Source organism: Arvicola amphibius, chromosome 10 (genome assembly GCF_903992535.2).
Source record: "Arvicola amphibius chromosome 10, mArvAmp1.2, whole genome shotgun sequence".
Lineage (NCBI taxonomy): Eukaryota > Metazoa > Chordata > Mammalia > Rodentia > Cricetidae > Arvicola > Arvicola amphibius.
The window spans coordinates 109,722,588-109,743,754 of NC_052056.1; the positions used below are offsets into that span (position 1 = coordinate 109,722,588).

General features: G+C 44.7%; 1 protein-coding gene across 1 annotated transcript in view; it reads right to left on the bottom strand.

Annotated features, from left to right (window-relative positions):
• Positions 1–1,524: 1,524 nt before the first annotated feature.
• Positions 1,525–21,167, bottom strand: part of LOC119825330 (protein POLR1D-like) — a 33,466-nt gene continuing 13,823 nt past the window's right edge. Inside the window, exons 2-3 of the mRNA XM_038346150.1 lie at positions 10,037–10,111; positions 1,525–2,217 (exon numbers count right to left, since the gene is read on the bottom strand). Coding sequence (XP_038202078.1) covers positions 1,959–2,217; positions 10,037–10,111 — 334 coding nt within the window. The 3' untranslated portion in view covers positions 1,525–1,958. The remainder of the gene's footprint in view (positions 2,218–10,036; positions 10,112–21,167) is intronic.

Consider the following 21,167-nt stretch of genomic DNA (forward strand, 5'->3'; position numbering starts at 1 on the left):
TCCTGGGCACTTCTCAATCTACCGAGCTGACAAACAAGATTATCACGTGTCTTGCTGTGGCTTTCTTCATGCCCTTGTGTTTCTTATTCTTAGAGTTTGTTGAGCTTTTTGTGTTTGTGCATTTACCATTTTTATTATTTGTTTTGAAACAGTGTCTCACTTATAGCCCAGGGCAGATCTAGAACTCACTATGTAGCCCAGGCTAGCCATGAACTTACAGAATCCTGCCTTATTTGCCTAAGTCCTAAAATTATAAGCATGAGCCTTCAATTTGGCTTTGATTTTGTTATATTTGGAAAACTTTTGTGATCATTTATGCAAATATTTTTCTCAACTTAGCCCTATCTTTAGAGACACCAGCTATCAGTGTATTTGGTCATCTGAATTTGCCCCAGTGCTCGCTGCTCCTGTTTCTTTCTGTAGTTTATGCTAAACATTACCTATTGCTATGTCATCCTAATACAAAGTCTTAGTCCCCATTTACTGCATCTCAGATGTTATTGTCATGTCTTTTGGTAATACTCTGGAGATGCACATATGAGTCATTGATTAGAATTTGTTAAATTGAAATTTTTGTATTTTAAGAGATTTTAAAAATTATCTACTAGTGTGTGTGTGTGTGTGTGTAGAGGTCAGACACCAAATTTGCAGGAGTTGGCTCTCTCCTACTGTATAGGTTCTAGGGATTGAACTCAGGTCATCGGGGTTTGTGGCAAGCACCTTTACCCGCTGTTATCCCGCTAGATCAAAAGATGTGTGTTTGCTTGTTTTGTTTTCTATTTTTTTTTTTCCCAAAATGAAAATGAGAGAATCCATAGCCATTTACTGGACAGCTCACGAATATGGAAGGTGGGAACCCTGGAGTGGAGGGGGGTTCGGGAGGAAGCAAATGTTGTGCTGAATAAGTCCCACACACCTTTAAAAATGGCACACACACACACACACACACACACACACGGCCTAGAAGATCTGGGGACGGTGGTGAAATAGTGCATGTGGCACCGTGTGTCGCCCGCTGGCTGAAAGGATGAGAACATAAAGGGCGGGGCTTCACACGCTACAGGACTGCCAGAGTCTTGCTGGTCTTCCCTGGAATTGGTCTGTTTAGCCCTAGTTCCCAGGCCCAGCACCCGTCATCTTCCGTTCAGCTGTGCCTGCTGCATAGAGAGCACAGCCAGGCTTGCTATCAACTGGTAAAAAAAAAAAAAAAAAATATATATATATATATATATAAATACACACACACACACACACACACATATGATATTCCTAACTACTGAGGGTTCTTTGAAAAGAACTGTCCAAACCACGTGTATTTAAAAGTCAGTACAGAAAACTAAGGGATGAGTTTGAGAATGGAACAGCCATTCTCTTACCCTTTGTGAAGTGACAGGGAGCATCAAGTCCAAACTCACGTGAAGACGCCTCCCCCTCATCACTCAGAGAGCACACGGCACAGCTGAGTTTCACCAGGATGGAGCTAGTCAGACCAAGCTTAGCTTTTGACATCTAAAGAGGAAAGCATGGCGTTTCTAAGTAGTTTATTTTGAGAAATTCTGGGAAATGACCACAAAAAGTGCAGTACATCAAAATACTGGGACTAGTTTTTAACAATCTGAAAATTTCGAATTCCAGAATTGCCTGTTTTGAAACTAACTTGCAAACAAGCTAAGGTAAAAACAACAGGGATGCGCATGGCAACGCTAAGTCAGCTCGCTCTTGCCATGCCACCTTCAGGACAAGGTAGGTAAGGTTTGTTTTAGTAAAGGCTTTTTTTGTTTCTTTTGTTTTTTATTTTTTTTGCCTGTCAACAACAACAACAACACAGTAACAACAGCCACCGTGGAGCAGAGGACGCACTGGAAAGCCATTCTCAGGTGTCAGAGGCTGCCACCTCCCTGTCCTCACTGCATCCAGTGGAAGGAAGGTGCAGTACTGGGCTGGCCCAGTCTCTCTGCTCATCGCCTGCTGGCTCGGGAGTCGCGTTTGTCCCGGGAGGCCCGCTTCCTTGGGGGTGAGCTGCGGGCTGAGTGCAGGCTGCGCTTAGAGGAATGGCTTCTGTGCTTCTTTGAATTTGTTTCTTTCTGGTCTTGGCTTTGGCCAGGTTCCTTGCTGCCCTCTTTTTGTTCGTGGTCTTGCTCTTTATGGGAGGGCAATGTGTTCTTAATTGTGTTAATTAGGAATCTTTTATTTGTACCAGCGAGAGGACACTTCATCCTGTGGAGGACAAGAGGGAGGAACAAACCATCATAAACAAGAGCGGTACATTCCCTCCCAATGTGACCCACTATCCGGATCAGTACAAAAGAATTCAGCTCCCAAAGAACCAAGTTTCTGCGTTGGTTCGGCTCTCCTTGCCACGCAGTGCTGGGGCAGGAGGACCGCCATGAATCTGAGGTCAGCCTGAGGCACATGACAATTCAAATACCAGGTTGAACTGTCAGGGTGCTACATACAGCAGGACCCTGGGAAGACGGTGCAGTGGCCCTGTGCCTGAGCATTGCCATGTCACCTCAGGAGACTTCAGACACCACTGTGGCAGAGCCAGCCCTCACACCACAGCCTGGGCACTGCAGAATCGCGGAAAACTCACTTCATTCTAAGCAGCTAGTCACCAGCAACCAGGGAAGCAACCGCAGCTGGAAGTGCATCATTGTGCTCAGAGCTAAGGTTCCTCCGTCTGGCAGAAATGAACAGAGGCACACATAGCTAAGGATGGCTGGCCACTCAGGGACACAGGCCAGTCACAGCAGAGACAGTGTTGGGGCAGAAGCATCGGCTGGCTCTGAGGTGCATACAGTAGGACAAGCACCCGGGGACTGGTGAGTCACAATTATTTTTATGGCAGACAAATGCCTTGGTCGTGAAGACAAGGCTGTGTGTGGTGCAGTTCACTGCCCCCTGGCGTAGACAAATCCATCCCCACACCCGCAACTGACTGGCAGTCCATCTGCTCCACAAAAACCCTTCACACTACAGAGGCTACAAGACTAGAATGATGTCTCTGGAAAGACAGACCGCAAGCCCTCGGTGCAGAGGTGATAGTTATCTTGATGCTATAGTTGATTACAACTCATGTGAATGCCATCACAGCTACCATGATCAACCACGGGAGTGCAGTTTATAGTCTAGTAATCAAACGCCTCAGCATGTGGCCATCTGAGAAATGATATCCCTTAATTACCTTTCATACGACACTCCTGAAGCTTACTGTGCCCCAACACTGTACCTAAAAGTGATGTGAAATAGTGGGTGCATGTGTGCAAATATGTGTGTGTGTGTGTGTGTGTGTGTGTTTTATTTTCAAAATCCAAGTCCCTTGCATCTGCGGGACATTACACTTGGCCTGTGTGGCAAAGACAAACCAGGCTATCAGTCGGCACATCTCCTCTATGTAGGAGAATACTGAACAGAAGCTGGTAGGCACACACGGGTCTGCTGAGACCCATTGACGGAAGATTCCAGCGCCTAGCACACCCTTTGTCCAGACTATGATCCACAGGAGTCCACACAGAGCCAATAAGCGCTGCAGCACAGAGCATCATCAGGCAGTAAGAGAAGAGTGGTGGCTCAGCACAGGAGCAGGCAGTGTGAGGACAGAAAGTCAGGTGGGGTGGGGGTGGGAGTAAAGTCTCAGGAAACTTCTCTGGGCTCCATGATCTTGAAGTATAAAGAAAGTATAAAGGTTTGGATCTCTGCAGTTCTAAAATAAATACTGCAAAGGGTGGTATTTCTGTGACAAAGGCACACCCTACCAGCCTTTTCACTGAACTGGGATCACCTCTGTCTATCCACCACCAGTGCGTGCCAAGCTGCCTGGACTACCTACAGCAAGTAGCAAGTATAAATGGATCTGGAAAACTGTATGTCTGCATAGAAACTGGGGAAGTGATTTGCTTTCCATAATCAACCATTCCCAGCAGTGCTGGGAATGTCGCTGAGCTGTGTGTGAGAGGCCCTGGGTCAACTCCCAGCACTTGCAAGTAGAAAGCTGATGGCATAAAAGGCAGCATCATAATGTAGATGCTCTCCTCTCTGTCTCCAGACTGACCCCAACCCCTTCAGGAAAGGAGCCAGCATTTACCACAGCACAACCATGCTAAGAAACTACATGGAGCTGCTGCTCCATGGACCCTTGAACTGTCGGTTCTTCCCCTCGGGCATCAGACTTGGGAAGGACCCCGGGCTGCTGAGAAGCTAAAGTGAATGGGGCCAGAACAAAAATGGCTTTGCAGACAAGGAAGCTAGGCGAGCACAAATGTGTGTTTGCTGAAACACATCCAAGGCCATGCACAGCACCAAATGGTCCCTTTCTGTAGAAAATAAAAATGGTGTCTCACTCCTACTTCTCTAGTTCAGCAGCCTCTGGTGCCTGCTCAAGTTCCTAGGATCATTCTTAAGGAATAATCCCAAATTAAGCAATCCCACCCAAGTCCTATTTTAAAAATTTAAAATCATTCTGGGTAAACACAGCCTTTCTATGCACTCTGGAAAACAAACCATGGTTTATAAGTGAGTAGTAACTGGCTCTCTTTTCCTTTACAGTCTGTGCATGGAGAGCCGTTCTCTGCTCTCCAGGCAAGACCTGGTGTCTGCACACCCAGCCAGGCTACTTCAGTGTAGAAGCGCTGGCTGCCCCTGGGCTAGGTGCAAGGTCATTTGAGAATTTGCCTAGCAAGTAGTTACAATTCTTTTTAATAACTAGGATTAGTGTTTTGTTAAACTACATGTGTACTTTTAGAATCACTTGAGTGTGTGTTTTGAGTAACAAAGCCCAGATCCACTCCAAAATCCTAACAGGGGACATAAACAAACATCAGCAGTTTTAAAGCTTGCCGGATGATTCCAAATATGCAGATAAAGATAAAGATACCAAATTTATTTGACTTGGCAGGTGAAATGTTTGCTATACAAGACTGACAGCATAGATCCCCAGAACCAGGTAAAGGTGGGAGCAGAGAACTGACTCCACACAGCTGTGCCCTGACCTCCAGAGTGGGCCCAAACTCAGACATCATAGATTCATACATTAATAACTTAAAACAGCAAACCATTATCAAGACTAAAAATATATCACAAATTTTCTTAGTATCTTCAAATATTCCTAACTCTTTCCTATTTATTTTCTTTTTAAGTAATGTGTATGCACGTCTGTGTACCTGCAAAGGCATGCAGTGTTCACAGAAGCCAGAACAGGGGATCAGAGTGCTTGAAGCTGGAGTTACTGGTGGTTAGGAGCCACTCAGCATTGGTGCTGGGAATCAAACTGGAACCCTGGGCAAAAGCAGTCATACTTTTAACAGCTGAGCCATCGTCTCACACCCTCATATGTCTTTAAAAGGGGTAAGGGGCAAGTCCATATGTGTACACATGCATACAGAGGCCAGGCGACAACCTTGGTTGTCAGTTTCTGAAGGTCTCTCACTGGCTGCAGCTCACCAAGCAGATGAAGCTGGCCGGCCAGGAAAGCCTATCTCTACTCCCCAGCCCACTGCCACCCAGCAGCTGTTCCTGGGTTCTGGGGCCTGAACTCAGGTCCTCAAGCTTGCAAGGCAAGGGGCCTGTCCATCTGAGCTTGTCCATCTCCTAGCCGTGAAGTGTCTTTTAATAGTTGCCTTAGTTTTCATGTGTGTAAATGCTCTGTCTGTATGTGTTTGTGCACCATGTGTGTGCTTGGTGCCCGAGAGACCAGAAGTGTGCATTGGATCCCCTGAACTGGAGTTAGGGTTGTGAGTTAGCTGCTATGTGGGTGCTGGGAACTGAACCTGGGTCCTCTGGAAAAGCAGTCAGTGCTCTTAACCACTGAGCTATCTCCAACCCCCAATAGTCATTTTAGACAAGGATTCTGGTTGTGGGATAGTTTGATAGCATCGCGATGCTCCCAAGACTGCCAATAAAGTTTGCTTTGAATCAGAGGGTGGAGCTAGCTACTAGTTGTCCAAAATTAGCCATAGAAGTTTTGGAGGACAAAGGACATAGAGACACAGGAAGTAGTAGTGCAGGGCTTAGAGAGAAACACAGTCTTTTTGGATTGAGGAAGAGAGAAATGGAAGGTCACTGGTCACTTCTCCACTGCTTCTCTGATTATTTAGGTTCTTACCCCAATACCTAACGATACCTAACTCCCCAGTTTTTACTGATAAAGAATAATTAGATAACTGCTTCAGAGCCTAACAAAGTATTATTTGATATGCTTCAAATCTATTAATTCACAGGATTCTTCTTTTCCTTGTAATCCGTTTGTTAAAGGTATTGCATCCTTGACCTGTGAAACAGTACATCTTAGATGCTGTGATTACAGCCTTTAGAGATGGACCAGACCCTGGCTCAGGGCTGACTAGGGTGCATGCGTGCGTGCGTGCGTGCGTGCGTGCGTGTGTGTGTGTGTGTGTGTGTGTGTGTGTATTCTTTTCATTGTAGCTTTTTTTTTGTGAAGAATCACCAATGTGAGGGCTGTGGCTGTGGATCAGGAAAAGAGAGCTTGCCTAGCATTGTGTAAGGCCATACACAGGCTCTAGCCCCAGCACCATAAAAAGTCATCACTAATACAGTTGGGTATGTCACAACAGCAGAAAGTGACACAAGCTACAGTTATCCAAAAGGGAACTGCAATTGAGAAAATGCCTTTTCGGGCAGGACTGGCCTGGAGGACGTTGTCTTGATGGATGACTGATGTGGAAGGGCCCTGCACACTGTGCCACTCCTGGGCTGGAGGTCCTGGGTTCTATAGGAAAGCAGCCTGAGCAAGCTTCTCCCATGGCCTCTGCATCGGCTCCTGCCCTGATTTCTATGGGACTGTGACCTGAGAGCTGTATGATGTAATAAACCTTTTCCTCTCTAAGTTGCTTTGGATCACAGTGTTTTATCACAGCAATAGAGACCTAAAATAGTATTCTACCACTTTTCCCCTGACAGATTCAGCAGCCACTGATAAGTCTTTGCATGGACACCATCAGATGCTGTCCTGGGAAACCAAACACACAACTCTACATCTGACAAGCACTTTAGCACCGCGCTAAGTCCCCACCTTCCCTCTTTAAAAATATGGTTTATGATGGCCTAATCTGAGTACAACTTATCTCTTTTTAAAAGATGTATGTGTATGAGTGTCTGCCTGCACAAGTGTACGTGCACCATGTACAAGTCTGGTGCCTATTAGACCAGAAGAGGGTACCAAGTTACCCCCTCCCCATAAGTGGCATTTCGGGAGGTTGTGAGCCACCGTGTGGGTACTGGGAACCCAGGTCTGGAAGAACAGTGCTCCTAACCACTACTCCTCCTATCCAGTCCTCCAATTTATCTACTCAAGTGACAAGTTTTCTGGACTTTGACAAATGCAAGGAATTAGATTCTATCACAGTCAAAACACAGAGCATTCTGTAGGTCCTCCTCTAGCCCTCTATCTCCCAACAACTGTTATCTATACTGTGTTCTTAGTTTGGGGTCTAAAGCCAAGCAAACAGAACCATACACTGTTATGTTGTGTGTCTCCTGAGATTCATCCAGGCAGTTTATTTATCTCAATCATTCTGTTTCTCCAAACTCTTGGGCAGTGTGGGTTTAGGGGTACAACCACAATTTGCTCATTCATATGTGAAGTGACAGCCATTTTGATGGCTTCCAGCTTGGGGCTTGTGATAATCTGAAAGAAAATGGCCCCCCAAAGGAGTGGTTTTGTTGGAGGAAGTGTGTCACTGTGGGGGTGGGCTTTGAGGTCTTTGCTCAAGCTTCTCTCAGTGAGACAGTCAATTGACTTCCTGTTGCCTGTAAGATGTAGGCTATTCTCCCAGCAGCACCATGCATGTCTGCATGCTGCATGCTCCCCACCGTGATGATAATGGACTGAATCTGTGATATTTCTTACACACTGTCTTAGTCAGTGTTACTATTGCTAAGATAAAACATCATAAACAAAAGTTGGGTAGGAAAGGGTTTATTTGTCTTACACTTCCACATAACAGTTCATCATCAAAGGAAGTCAGGAGAGGAACTCAAGCAGATGCAGAGGTCATGGAAGGGTGCTGCTTACTGGCTTGTTCTTCATGACTTGCTCTGCCTGCTTTCTTATAGAACCCAGGACCACTAGCTCAGGGGTGGCACCACCTACAGTGGACTGGGCCCTCCTCTATTGATCATTAATTAAGAAAATGCCTTACGGGTTTGCCTACAGCCTGTTGCTATAGAGGAATTTCCCAACTGAGGCTCCCTCCCTCCTCTTTGATGATTCTAGCTTGTGTCAACTTGACATAAAACCAGCCAGCACACAACCTTAAGGGTTTCAACATGTTTTAGGTGATTCAATCATTATACTTTCATATTTTTTGATCAAATTATTCCATCTTTGACTTCAAACTGGTTCCAGAGACTTCCAAACCTGATATTAGTCTTTGATAGTTTCTTTGCTTTCTGGCATGACAAGATTTTCCAGACCTCACAGTGTTTGTTCCTATGGAGTAAGAGTTTGGCTTGATCTAAAGGGAGGGTGGCCTTTGCCTTTAGCTTCTGGAAAGTAATCTACATCATACGTGATAGAAATGTCTTTGTTGAGGGTGGAGCTGGCTACACCTTTCAGTCTTAGGAGAGGGCTGGCCATACAAGAAAGATTAACTATGTTGACGTAAGGTGAGAGCTTTAGGTCATGTGATATGGGTCAACCTGGAAACTAAAAATCAACCACATAATCAACCAGTCAACGACGAAAACAATCAGTCAAACATGCCCTAACTCCAGTTCCAGGGGATCTGACACCCTCTTCTGGCCTCCCTAGGCATCAGGCATTTATATGTGGTATGAAGGCAAAATACTCACACATATAAAATAAGAAAAGTAGGCATATTTAAAAGTAAAAATTAAAAAATGGAGAGGGGTACTGTGAAATGCTGTCTTCTGGACATGACCTGGCATCCCAGTCATGAGCTCCAAGCAGCTGTGGCCACCGGCACAAGGGCAGGCCAGCCCAAATCCTAGCATAGGTGGGGTAGGTAATCTAAGTACCATACCTCACTGAGGAGCTACAGGAAGCTGACAGCTACTGGAGAAGGGGAAGGTGTCAGGCTTCTCATGCCCCAGGGGATAGTCCCAGCCCATACACATATGGGCAGCACTAACTAGACTTAGTGAGTTATTTTTAAGAGAGAGAGAGAGAAAGAGAGAAGAAGTTGGGAGGGGGAAAATGAAGTGGGTTATGGGGGAGTTGGAAGGGGAAAATTAGAGACAGATATGATCATATTTCATTGTATACATGTATGAAAATCTCAAAAAGAAGAATTATACAAAGTGTGTGTGTGGGGGGAGGACAAAACACGAAACAAGATGTAAAGGAAACTCATACTTCTGTTCTTACCCATGCTCCACCGTGGTGAGCTGTTATTGTAGAGAGAGGACCCAGCATCAGCACGTTTACAGAGCAGCTACTGGATGCCGTACTGAAGGCATGCCTAACGGACTAGAATCGGGTCTTATGGTTCAATTTTTCTGCTGCTCATATTATTTTACATTCTATTTATTTTGTGCGCATATAGAGGTCAGAGGACAACTTGAAGAAATGTCTTCTCTCCTTCCACCATGTGGGTCCCTGATATCAAACGGAGGTTGGCAGGCAAGAAGTCCTTTACCCACTGAGCCATTGCACCCACTCCCTATTATTACATTTAAACAAACTCTAGTCTGCATAGAGACTCCAAGCGTAGATGCTGGTTCTGCTGACTAAACCGATGATGGTCACAGGTTTAACACTGCTATCTGGGCCCAGAGGTATCCCCAGATCTCGGGCCGCCCTGTGAACCAGATCGTTGCTATAAACCCACCACATGTTCTCTAAACACCCCCACCACCCACTATGCTTATCTCCCAAGTGTTCTTATCTTACACTGGGATTTCCACAGCACCCAAGACTCTGCAACCTCTATTCACATTCTGGCATCTCCAGTCAAGACTTACAGGCTGGTCTCATCCTTGTGGCAATCCTCCTGCCTCAGCTTCCTGATTTGTTTTGCTTTGTTTTTTAAGTTTTAAGAAGGCTTTCTCAAGAACTTACCAGCCCATTGGTCCCATCGTCTCTGCTCTGGTTTTCCCACGCTTGGCCTCCTTTAGCAACTCTTCTATGGCTTTCCTGTTGGGAAAAGGGAAGATTTCTGAAAAGCAGCCACCAAAGCATTTCTGGAAATCATTATTGCATGAACAGAACCTTGCTGGGATCACGATCTAAAAATGACTAACAATCTTCAATACAAAACTGAAACAGAAACTCCTCTCTCTCTCTCTCTCCCTGTGTGTATGTGCATGCATGCATGTGTGCATGTGTATGTGTGTGTTGCTGTAGATCAAACTTAGGGCCTCACATGCTAGGCAAGCACTCTACCCTAAAGCTACATCTCCAGCCCTGAAAAACAAAAGTGCTTTATGGGGAATGGTGGTGGGGACAAACTGGAAATTGCAATATAAATTATTAAATCATATATCCTTAATAAAGAAATCTGTCTTGTCTCAATTTGAAATATAACCAAAAGATGTGAATTGCCAGATGAATGTATGTGTGCATTCGAAATTTTCATACTAGTAAAAAACGAGAATCTGAGGCTATAGCTCAGAGCCAGAGAACCTGCCTAACACGCATAAAGTGCCAAGTGCTAGGTTTGATCCTGAGCACTGTTCTTACACATGCACGCACGCGCACGCGCACGCGCACACACACACACACACACACACAAAACTGTCAAGCCAGGTGTGGTGGAAGGCTGCTGTGAGTTTGGGGCCAGCCCAGCTACAATGAGGCTGTGTCTCAGAAAACAGAGACCAAGAAACTAAACAAGCCTGTAATGTCAGTTGAGCCAACAATGGCAATCATTTCTGTCCATCATTAGCGAGGGTGTACGCTTTTCTCCACACATGAAGAAAAGAATTGAGGGGGGCAGGGCACGGTGGCATACATCTTTAATCTCAGCACCAGCTGGTCTACATAGGGAGTTCTACATTGGCCTGCACTCATTTTAACCTCAGGCGCAATACTACTAAGTCTTCTATGATGGCAGCCTGGCCCCTTCACTAAAGAGGAGACTACCGTGTCAGAATCACCTAACACTCAAAGTCAAATCAATTCATTTTGAGATAACTTGGTCTGTTTTTCTTTTAAAATATTTGAACATTTATTTGTGTGTGTGTGTGTGTGTGTGTGCGCGCGCGTGCGCGCGCGCCAGTACCCCAGTAATGATCAGAGGACAACTTGTGGGAGTTGGTTCTCTCCTCCCACCATGTGGGTTCTGGGGATCCAACTCAGAACAGGTTTGGTAGGCCTTCCTCACTGAGCCATCTCACTGGCCCCTCCCTTATTCCTTGAGTTAGAATGATGTCAGTCTATGCAGTAGTAAGTATTTAAGGCAACTAACACGAAGAACCAGAAAATAAAGAACAAGGAAAAAAGAGAATTTACAAGAACTCAAGTTGGAGCAGCTGTAGTGCAAACAATAGCTCAGAACTAAGTCAGGTGACCTGCAGACATCCAGAGCCGAGGGATAGCAAGAACACAGGCTGCACACACAGCACTTTCCCTGCTTGTGCCTTTGATCAACTAACTAGAAAGTAAAGGATATGTCACAGGGCGGATGGAAAAACAGGTTCAGATAAAGGATGTGTTCAAACAAGCAAGGCTTAGTGACAAAACACAGGTATCTTAGAGAAGTGGCAGAAACTGCATCGCTCACGCACACTGAGGAGCTGCTGCGAGAGGAGTTTCGCTGTTGCCATCTGCCTTTCTTCCCAGATGGAGAGGAAGGGACAATCGCTACATCTTCCAAAAAGGCTGGACGGGGGAGGGGAACTGGGTGTTGTGGCTCATGCCTGGAATCCCAGCACCAGGGTCTGAGACAGAAGGAGCCCCACAATTCCAAGGCAAGTACTAGACTGTTTGGGCTACAGAGAGAGGTCCTGTCTTGAACAAACACAAAACCATGAGCAGATGATTGGATTTCCAGAGGACAGCTGCAAACAGCTGCCCACAGCTACTGACAAGCCAGCAGCGACAGGTTGTTTAGTGACAAGGTTGTGTGGATCTGTAGAAACAAGACAGAGTATGGATTCTTCATGTTTTACTGTCTAAAAACAGGATATTTGAACTTAATTTCAGAAAACCATTCGATTATCTGGGGGGGGGGGGGAGTCCCCTGTTAGCAGCCAAGGAGGAAAGTTTACATCAGGGAGGTTTGGAAGATGCGGGGGTGGGGGGTGGGGGGGAGAGACACTTAACTGGAACACTGAGGTAATTTGCAAAGAGAAAAGAATTATTCAGAGATACAAGATGATGGTCTGGGCATGGTGATTCGTGCCTGAGGCCCCAGAATTCAAGAGACTGAGAAAGGAAGTTCCAGTCCAGTGAGTGTGAGGCTAGCTTGGGAAACATAATAAAACTCTGCCTTAAAAACACTTTTAATCTGTGAGTTCGAGGCCAGCCTGGTCTACAAGAGCTAGTTCCAGGACAGGCTCTAAAAAAGCTGCAGAGAAACCCTGTCTCGAAAAACCAAAAAAAGAAAAAAAAAAAAGAAAAAACACTTTTAATTCCAGTATTAGGTAGACAGAGGCAGGCGAATCTCTTTGAGTTTGAGGCTAGCCTTGTCAACAGAGCAAGTTCCAGGACAGTCAGGGCTACACAGAGAAACCCTGTCTCAAGAAACCAAAACCAAACTAACCAACCAAACAAACAAAAAACCCCACAGGAACAAATGAATAAAGCGCACACCTATAATCTCAGAATTTGAGAGGTAGAGGCAGAAGGAGCAGGAGTTCAAGGCCATCCTCAGCTATGAGGACATATATGAGACCCCAACTCATAATCCCCTAAAATGACCAAAAAATGAAGCACAAAATAATTTCTGTAAGTTGTATTAAATTTAGTCATTAGTTGGTAAATACTACAGATTCCAAGGTAAGCCAGGCCTTTCCCTATGAAGGCTATCAGGGGTACTGCAAAGGGAGACCGACACATGAGCTCTAAAGCTGAATGTAGTGTGCACTTAGGAAAAGGAGGCAAGAGGAACAGGAGCTCACTTTGTAGGCGCTCCTTGTAGCCCTGGCTGCCCTGAGCTCCTCATGTAAAGCAGGCTGTCTTCAAACTCAGAGATCCCCCTGCCTCTGGTTCCTGGGTGCTGGGATAATAGGTATGTATGCCACTGTGGCAGACCTGGTTTTTAAAATACTTGTGTCGTGAATTTGAATGCATACTTCTGAAACCCTTTCATTCATGTCCATGTGGCCCAAAGAGAAAGAAGAAAAGTACCATTTAATCAATGCAGAAAAACCAAACAGAGATATAGAGAGAGGGCTGCTTTTTATAATGATGATGATTGTCTCAGCTGCCTCACAAGGTGGTTCATTTGGATCAAACTGTCCTGGATTTCACAGGAAATATGAAGGCCAATTTTTTTTTACCTTCCTCGGGTCAGGGGACTCACCTCTTACAGCTGAGCTCTCCCTGAGCCTGGTGTGTGTGTGTGTGTGTGTGTGTGTGTGTGTGTGTGTGTGTATCGGAATCTCAGTTTGATATGAGCAATTTGAATTAGGACATGGTAAAATACAAAATTCACAAGAACTAAAATACCTCAGAAGCAGGACCCAAAGAGACACTTCCCTAAGAAAACACGAGAGCTAGGAAGACAGCTCAGTTGGGAGAGTGTTTGCCAGGCAAATATGAGGATGGAGTTTGGATCCCAGCACTATGTGAACAGCCAGGCTGCTTGTGCTGTTTTGGGGGAGGTTATGCAACCTTTAGGGGTTGCAGCCTTGCTGGAGGAAGTATATCACTGAAGGCCCCACTTCTTATTCTCTCTCTCTCTCTCTCTCTCTCTCTCTCTCTCTCTCTCTCTCTCTCTCTCTCTCTCTCTCCCCCTCTCCCCTGCTTTCTGTGATCTCTCATCTTTCTGAGTGATATGGGAGGTGATGTATACTGTGAATATGTTTTATTGCCATTGTTTAATAAAAAAGCTGCTTTCGGCCAAAGACTTAACAGAGTAAAGCCGGGCTGAAAGAGATACATAGAGAGAGTAGGTAGAGTCAGTGAGTAGCCACCACCAGGGACAGATGCCTCTGCTGGAGCCTGCTGAAACTTTGCTGGTAGGCCATGACCTCGTGGTGATACACAAATTAATGGAAATGGGTTAGTTTAGGATATAAGAGCTAGCTAGCAATACGCTTAAGCTATTGGCCAAGCAGTGTTTTAATTAATATAGTTTCTGAGTAAATATATATTTCTGGTCTGGGCATCCAGGAGCAAACGAGTAGCCTCCACCCACACCTGGGTCTGCCACCATACCTTTTCCACCATTATAGACGTTTAACCTTCTTGAACAGGAGCCAAAATATATTCTTCATAGCACCAGAAAAGTAACCAATACATTCATGCTGAGAAGGTAGCTCTACCCACATGCTCAGTACAGAATTTTTTACAATAGCTAAATTTTGAATGTAATTTGTGCTCATCCAGTGCAAAAAGGGACAAGGAAAACTGTGTGTGTGACACACGTTACCCACACAAGAATTCTCAGTTTTAAAAGAAGGCATACTGCTATTTGTGACAACACAGGGAAGACGCTGACCAGGAAAATGGGCAGGGCAGCCAGGAGCAAATGTTCTGTCATCTTATTTACACTGGAAGCTAAAAAAATTAAATTCAGAAGCAGACAGCAAAGTGGTGCTAACCAGGGATGGGGGAGGAAAGGAGGGAGAGGAGTCTGGGAGATGGCACAGAGGAAGAGTTCAACTGAATCCTTGATCTCAAGAGTTCTCATAAAAAGAAAAAAAAATCACGTGAAGTAATGTGCAGCTAATTAGCTTGACTGCACCATTCTACAACTTTCCTAACGCTGTGACCCTTTAATACAGTTCTTCACACTGTGGTGACCCCAACCATAAAATTATTTTCACTGCTACTTTATGACTGTAATTTTTCTACTGTTATGAACTGTGATGTAAATATCTGTGTTTTCTAATGGTCTTAGGTGACCCCTGTGAAAGAGTCGTGGCCCACAGCTTGAGAACTACCACTTTAAAGCATGGCATACAAAATGTTTTATAATTTTTTTGTCTTAATAAACTATTTATATTTTATTTATTTAAATAAATATTGTATCTGTAGTAGAATAGTGGACAATAGGCAACATGGAAGTAGCGGCAAAGCAGACAGTGAAATCATGGGCCAGAGATGAACAACCGTGGCTGCTGGCCGAGCAATTGACTACAGTGGCCGTGTATGGCAGCCACACAACCGCATCACTGATTCTGGTGACTACAGATGCAGAATGAGGCCGAGCTAGAGTTCTTCCTTCCATGGTAAAGTATTCTGATCTTCTAGGGCTGTCCAAAAGTCTCAGCAAGAACACAGAGGACCACCCTTTTCCTGGCAAGTGAGAGACCCATGACAGAGAACGGGTCTCTGCTTTGGTTTAGCTCACTATACAGAAGTGGAAGCCTCATTTATACATGCAGACACTCCCCAAACTCCATTTCCTAGAGAGGCTGCTAATGAAAAGCAAGCATAAGGCATCAGCTGACTTGTGACAGTCCAGGAGCCCAGCACAGCTGTGCGGCCTTGGCTACCTGCAGCACTGTGCCTGCTGTCACGGCAGGTCCTGCTGCTCTTAGGTCCATGGGAAGTGGCACAGATGGTGACAGCAGGCAGTAAGGCACGGTGAAGCAGAAAGAGAAAAGGAAGGGACTCAGGTCCCAGCACACCCCCATGGGGGTACCACAACCCAGTTTCCACTAAGCTCCATCTCTTAAAGGTTTTTCCACCTCCCAAAGCACCAAGCTGGGAATCAACCCTTCAACAGGTGGACCTCTGTGGGGGCATCTAAGATCCAAACCATGCTGTATATTAAGTCATGTGTACCTCCGGGACTACGAACTACAATGGCAAGAGAAAGAAGGCTGGTACTACTGAGAATTTCTTTCCTTTTTGTCTCCCCACCCCACCCTACCCCCAATACATTATGTAGCTCCAGCTGTCCCAGAACTCACTAAGTAGACCAGGCTGGCCTTGAGCTTACAGAGATCTGCCTGCCTCTGCCTCCCTAGTGCTGTGTTAAAGGTGTGTGCCACTATGCCTGGCTAGTAATGTTTTCTTAATATAAAAGACTCTTTTCATTCAAGGATACAGATCAAAATGTGAGGGGCCACACAGTTTTGGATGCATTCTATCTTGATTAAAGGTTGAAAGTTCTCCTCAAGAACAAATAACAGGATGTTTGTCCAAAGGCTACTGGATGTCTTGCTCCTCAAAGGCCAGACAACAGGATGTTTGACTTAGGGCATGGTTACCAGGTGTTTTGAGATGTTAGGAGGTAATTACGCTTGTTTTTTGTATCATGGAAGTCTTGTGCCCTCCCCTTTTGATTGGGGGTACATAAGGACGGTGAGTAATAAACTTGGGGCTTTTGTCACAGTATTCACTGGAAGTTCCCTGATATCTGCTGTCTCTTGTCTATTTCTTCCCCCAATCCACACTCCTCTTCTCAGGAATGAATAGACAAGTCGGCCAGTCCCGACATCAAAACACCATGATGGTGTTTCCTATGTTATAAACTGCATGAGCACAGGACCCCAGTGACAGTAATATTACATTTGACATATGGAGGTACCCACTTTGTTTTAGGCAAGTTTTCTTCGGATACTGACCTTATACACACTATTGGGGATGTGATACAAAAATAATGGCAATAGTACCTATGTACTATCTACCAAGTGTCTGTGCCTAACCCTCAGCTCCTCTGTGCCAATCAATAGAGGAGGAAGTAAGAAGAAACAGAGGAGGTTGCAAAATTTACCTAATGTCACAACAGCCAGTAAGCGATGGTACTGTGTGTGATATAAATCCAGGTGGGTAAACTCTAGGACCCAGGGAATTAGCGCTTTTATCACAGCTTTTCTGCAAGGTATGGAAAACATCTAGAACTTAGCCTAGTGAGCCACATAAAGGGATGCTCGTGTGTGTGTGTGTGTGTGTGTGTGTGTGTGTGTGTAACTTAACAGCCTAAGGTGAAACACGGCAGGGCTGTATTTACGACAAGAACTGCTTAGTGAAGACAGAGCACCGAGCCCTTCACCCGGACTCTGCATTCTCAGCTCACCACGGCTCCTCACTTGCAGGTGACTGCTCAGAGTGGGCTGGTACACACAGATGACTTGTACAGCTAATAGTTTATGTGGGCTGGTTCTCACTACCTCAGCTCTTAAAAGAAACATCTCTCAGTTTATAGGCCACCTGCTTCACCACATGTACGCTGACCTCATTTTCAAAGTAGAAGGATTCTTACAAATATTTATCCCTAAACCTTGATAAAGAAAATGTCATTAATTTTCACCTCATGTTACAAGACCTGAGCAAGCATGCCACAGTATATATGAAGAAAAAACGTCTCTTACTGAAAATAACTGTGAGGTGGTGTGGGGACTGCTTAGGAAACAATAAACTCAAAGTCGAAAAGCTCATGGATTATGAAATCCCAAGGGCAGCACATCTGTTTGATAGGCCAACTGTTAGGTTGAAAAATGTATGTATATGCCCTATTAAAATACTAGTTGGGAGAAATAAACCCAAAAAGAGAAGGAGGTCAAAATAATTATTGGACTTCTTATTCAATAAAAATATGTGTTTGCTCTTCAAGAAGACAGATGAAAAAATAGTGCAGACAGGATAAAGGATTTATAGTCTTGAAAAATGAATGTGGAAGGGAGCCAATATCCTGCCCCCCCCCCAAAAGCTAACAGCTAATATGGCAGCTGCCTGAACCAAGAGGAAGATAGGAAATGTGACTAATGACTGAAAAGCACAGACACAAAATAAAATGCCAGCTCTTACCAAACAGCAGCTCAAAATGCAACCAGGAGAAAGGTACAGAAACTGTGACAAAAAGAACACCACAGTGGACAGTCTCTCTGAGTTTCTACTCCAGCTCCCTTCAACCTGGGCAGAGGTTTGGTGTACTCCCTTGATACACGAACCAGACATGAGAAAACCACCCCACCGAAATCTGGGTCTGTAGATCACTCTCCTGACCCTAAGGAGCTCTGTTCTCCAGAGAGCCCTACAGACTGTCCTCACTGCTGCAGAGCTCTTGGCTCTTGGCCTTGAGGATGGCAATCAGTGCAGGTCTGGTCAGCCTGGGGAAGGTGTCTTCCTCAGCGTGTCAAGGCTATGGCTGGCCTACACTAGAAGACAAGTTGTCCACCCCACAGACCTCGGTCACTGATTCACCCAGTGATTGTAAATTATACCCAGAGCTAAAAGTCCAGGAATGAAAACCAATGAAGAGAAATATCCAGAACTACAGGCTCCTTAAAAAGTGTTTTCATGATTTAACACATGTAGAACCTAATTAGTCCCTTGAATCTGAGTTTTAAAAGGGAAATAGTATACCTATCATTAACTGAACTGAGGGTTTTAAAAACTAAAATATAAAACATTTGTACATCTCAAGTTTGGGCCAGAGAGATGGTTCAGTTGTTAGAGCACTGGTGACTCTTACAGAGGATCTGGGTTTGGTTCCCAGCATCCACATGGCAGCTCACACCCACATGTGACCAACACGCTCTTCTGGCCTCCATAGGCACCAGGCACACATGTGGTATACTTACATATATGCTGGCAACACTCATCTACACAATAAACAACAAACTGATTTTTAAAAACAAGCCTAGCTAAACACCATGAGAAGAGAGGAGGAAAAGTCCATACTCTATACCCATTACCCAGGATTAACTATCTGGCTAGGCCTAACAGTACAAAGCAGAACGCAGCTTAGGAGGAAGTAGATGACAAAGAGACACAGAAGCTGAGAACGTAGCCCACACCAGGACAAGGGTGCCTTGTTCTGCCACACGGACTGCCAGGAAGGACCTGGTCTCCTCCTGACCACAAGACGCTTCTATCATCCATATGTTAGGCATCAAACACTGCTTTGGGAGATTATGATTATCTCCTCTACAAAAGCAGCAGAGATCAACAAAACAGAACACACACACACACATACACACAATCATTTGTACACCAAGAATTAAGGACAAACTCCTACACTACAAATAATTTACTAAAACAACTCAGCAAATTCTTGACTCTTTAAGTTCTTCATTGTCAGGTTTCAAGTCTTATTCAGGTATTAACTCATACAGAATGAACTTAAGTAGGGAAAGGCAATTCAAAATCCCCCCCTCAATTAAGAAAACATCCTACTTAATACACATACCAGGGCCTGGAGAGAGAACTCCATTCCTATAATATAGTAGGTTAATAGAATCCAGAAAGTAAACACACACACAGGATGGGGGGTGGGGAGGGCATCTAATGGAGAGCAGTGGCCCTTTGAAGGTGATGTTTTTAAAAAAAAGCTCAAAGTACTGAACTGAGGTGGTTCACTGGACAAGTAGGACAGGACTATATGACTAGAAAGTAAAGTGATACATTTACCTTCAAACTGAGGGGTGCTGTGGGTTCTGATGCAATGCAAACATGCTCTCGTGCGCACTTAGCTCAATGGCAGGGCTAGTGGCTCACACCTACAACCCCAGCACCTGGGAGGCTGATGATGAAGGACAGCTTCAAGTCTGTAGCCAACCTGGTTGACATAGTGAGTTTTAGGCTACACAGTGAGTGAAACCCTTTCTTAATTAAAGCATAAACACTAGAAAGGATACAGAGATAAATAAAAGGAAGGAACTAGCTAACGTGAGCAAGTCCAAGGCAGAAGCTTCCATTAGAGGTTGTGTCAACCTTTATGCTTCTGTCCCATCACACATCAGCTGCTAAATGAAGAGCCCACCAGGGTCACGCATTCAGTGTTTTTGGCATCAGAAAGCAGCAGTGTAAGAACCAAGACCCAGCATACACTAAGGCAGAACTGCATTATTCGGAGACACTGTCTTACAGGATATCAAAAGGCTTCAACACATCTTCTAGCCTTCATTAATGCCAAGCTTTAAATAGCTGTACCCCCTAGAACCATCTTCTCTCCTGCTGAAACACAAACTGTCCTTAAGACAGAAGAGCAGCTGTAGCTAAACTGGATGGAGCCATGCTAGCACAGAGTCTAGGATGGAATTAAAAATAGAACAGGTGTACAACTGAGACCACAGGGGACTTCTAAGTGGAAGAGCACACTGTCCATTCCGATGGTGCACCAGAGCTTCATCCAGTCATAGACTTTATACTAGCTGACCATTTTTACTGCAGATGCTGGCCCATGTATCAAACTTCTGTTTGTCCCTATACACACTGTGTTTCAAGGCTCCAAATCTAAGTATTTATAGTTCTCTGTTTAATATAATTTATAATGAAAAAGCCCCAGATGAACTAAAACACTCTGGTAAAGACCCATTAAGTAAAATCGTATGTGTTTTTAAAAATGCAAGGTGAAATTACTCACATGTCAGCATTAGAAGTCAGCTAGCTTAACTTGTCATACAAAGCCAAGGACATTATGGTTTAGAGACATTAACTTTCCTAAGACTAAATAATTATCTGACTTGGGGTGGTATTTTGATGTGGATCCCCCTCTGTATGCTGTGAATACCACGGGTGACTAAAGAAACTGCCTTGGCCTGTTGATGGGGCAGAGTAGAGCTAGGTGGGGAAAACTAAACTGAATGCTGGAAGAAAGAAGGCAGAGTGAAGAGAAACCATGTAGCCCCACTGGAGACAGACACCGGAACTTTACTTGGTAAGCCACAGCCATATGGTGATACACAGATTAATGGAGATGGGTTAATTTAAGATATGAGTTAGTCAGAAATACACTTAAGCTATTGGCCAAACAGTATTGCAAATAATATGGTTTCTATGTGATTATTTCAGGGCTGAGCATCTGGGAACAAACAAGAGGCCTCTCTTACAATAGTACTTAATCCAAAATTATCAACAGTATACCTCCCACCACCAAGCAAGGATGGCCTGCCAGTCACTCTCGGGGGAAGACAAGAAAGGCTAACCTAATGTGATATTTCGGCACAAGGACTGGCATTAACTGCCCCAGTGTTGTGCCATGGTCATTATGGGACACTATAAAACACAACCTGCACAGCCAAATTTCTTGTCCAAATTACCCAGTAACTGACCCTAACACACTCCTGATGCTTTGAGACGAGGTTTCTATTAGTCTTGAACTAAGGACCTACTGGAATTGCCTAAGAAA